The sequence below is a fragment of the Varanus komodoensis genome, unplaced genomic scaffold (assembly GCF_004798865.1).
Source record: "Varanus komodoensis strain SLA01 unplaced genomic scaffold, ASM479886v1 scaffold3618, whole genome shotgun sequence".
Taxonomy (NCBI): domain Eukaryota; kingdom Metazoa; phylum Chordata; class Lepidosauria; order Squamata; family Varanidae; genus Varanus; species Varanus komodoensis.
Window position 1 is genome coordinate 14,119 of NW_025335877.1, and position 1,535 is coordinate 15,653.

The following is a 1,535-nucleotide window of genomic DNA, read 5'->3' on the forward strand; positions in this document are numbered from 1 at the left end:
CAGTCTGCGGCGTCGCCCATCCCCGTTTAACCTCAGGGCGGAGCGGCCCCTGGCCCTGGCCCGGGCGGGGGTCTCCGGGCGAGCCCGGGAGAGGACGGGGTCTCGCCAGCCGGCCTGCGCGGCGCCCGCAGACCCGTCCCCGCCGCGGCCCCGACGCCTCCTCGTCTCCCTCCATAGGCGCGCATCCGGCGGCGCGCTCAGCACCCTGGAGAGGGACGCCCCGGGGCGGCGGGAGCGGCGCCCACCCGCACTGCGGGTGCCGTGTGTGCTGTATGCCGACACCTGAAGGAGCCCGAGGAGCCCGAGAAATAAACGCGTGTGGATTGTTGACTAACTCTGCGTGTCACGTGCTTTTTATTCGCTCATCCCTCATCTTCTTTAGCTTGTTGGGGTTTTTCCGGACAATCACACGAAGAACCAACTCTGTGCCCCAATCCAGGCAGACAAGCTGCATGTTCCAAATGGGGAAATGATATAACAGGAGAATGGAGAAGGCAGGGGTATACTTGCAGGAAATAACGCAGGTTTCGGGAACGGGCATCTCACTGCGAGGGTTTGGGGACTCTGAATCGGTCCTCCAGCCCGAGGCTTGTTTGGGGCCACGGGACAAAGGCAGCCCCACCCGAAGATGCGACTGGTCCGGCCTGATGCCCCAGCGCACCCCTCCTGCACTGCCCACAGCGGCCCTTGGCTGTCTCCCCGGTGTGGGAGGAGCCTGCCATGTGCAGGACTGAGGGACCCGCGTGTGCTGCAGCCCCAGGCACGGGCCACTGAGCTCAGCGGGGTCCAGGGCTCCCTCCTGGATGCCCCCTGCCCCCCCCCCCCACTGGTCCTGGACTGGCAAGACTCTGCTGAATCCCCCCCATGGCCCATTTCCAGTGGCAGAGCAAGGCTTACCTGCACGAGGCTCCGTCACGCTGAGCCCGGCAGGTGTGTCCCTCATCCAGCCTCCTGCGGGGCCCTCCTCAGGACCAGGGCCGCTTCCACAATGCAGCCGCATCAGGTGTCGCCTCCGATTCGGACGCAGAGCTGGCAGTTGAGGCAGGGCTGGGATCTGTCCCTGGAAGGGCAAGCTGGCACCTGAGAGGGGAGTCAAGGGGCCTGGTCAGCCCAGGCAACGTCCTTTTCGGCAGGACACATCCCTAGCCGGGCTGATCCGGATTGGTTTGACTGCCACTTCGTGCGTTCGCTGGCCTGGGCTGCATCAAAGGGCAGCAAGCACTGCAGGGAAGGCAGAAGGGCCCCTTTGGGGTTGGCTTCTCCCGCTGAGCCTCTTCCCCTGAGAGCTGCTGTTTAACCTCACCTGTGTCCTTTGCTAATGGACCCTGCAATCCTCCCATTTGCAATATTGGCAAAACCCAAATAAATGTTCATACAGAAAGTTGCTTATGGGGCCTTGGCGATATGAAATCCGGTCTGCTGTGTCCCGGCTCCTCTTGGCCAGGAAGAACCAGCATTCCCAGCTGGGGTCCTTTTTGTTCCCCGGAGCATGTTGAGCTGCCTGTTCCTTTAAGAGGCAGGGCCTCTCCCGCCTG

The 1,535-nt window shown here is 63.3% G+C and overlaps 1 protein-coding gene across 1 annotated transcript in view; it reads left to right on the forward strand.

The window, feature by feature from the left end:
* The window catches only part of LOC123028409 (leukocyte immunoglobulin-like receptor subfamily B member 2), an 11,903-nt gene extending 11,617 nt beyond the window's left edge, over window positions 1-286 (forward strand). Inside the window, exon 5 of the mRNA XM_044440176.1 lies at window positions 132-286. Within this exon, the coding sequence (XP_044296111.1) occupies window positions 132-286 (155 nt within the window). The remainder of the gene's footprint in view (window positions 1-131) is intronic.
* Window positions 287-1,535: the final 1,249 nt, after the last annotated feature.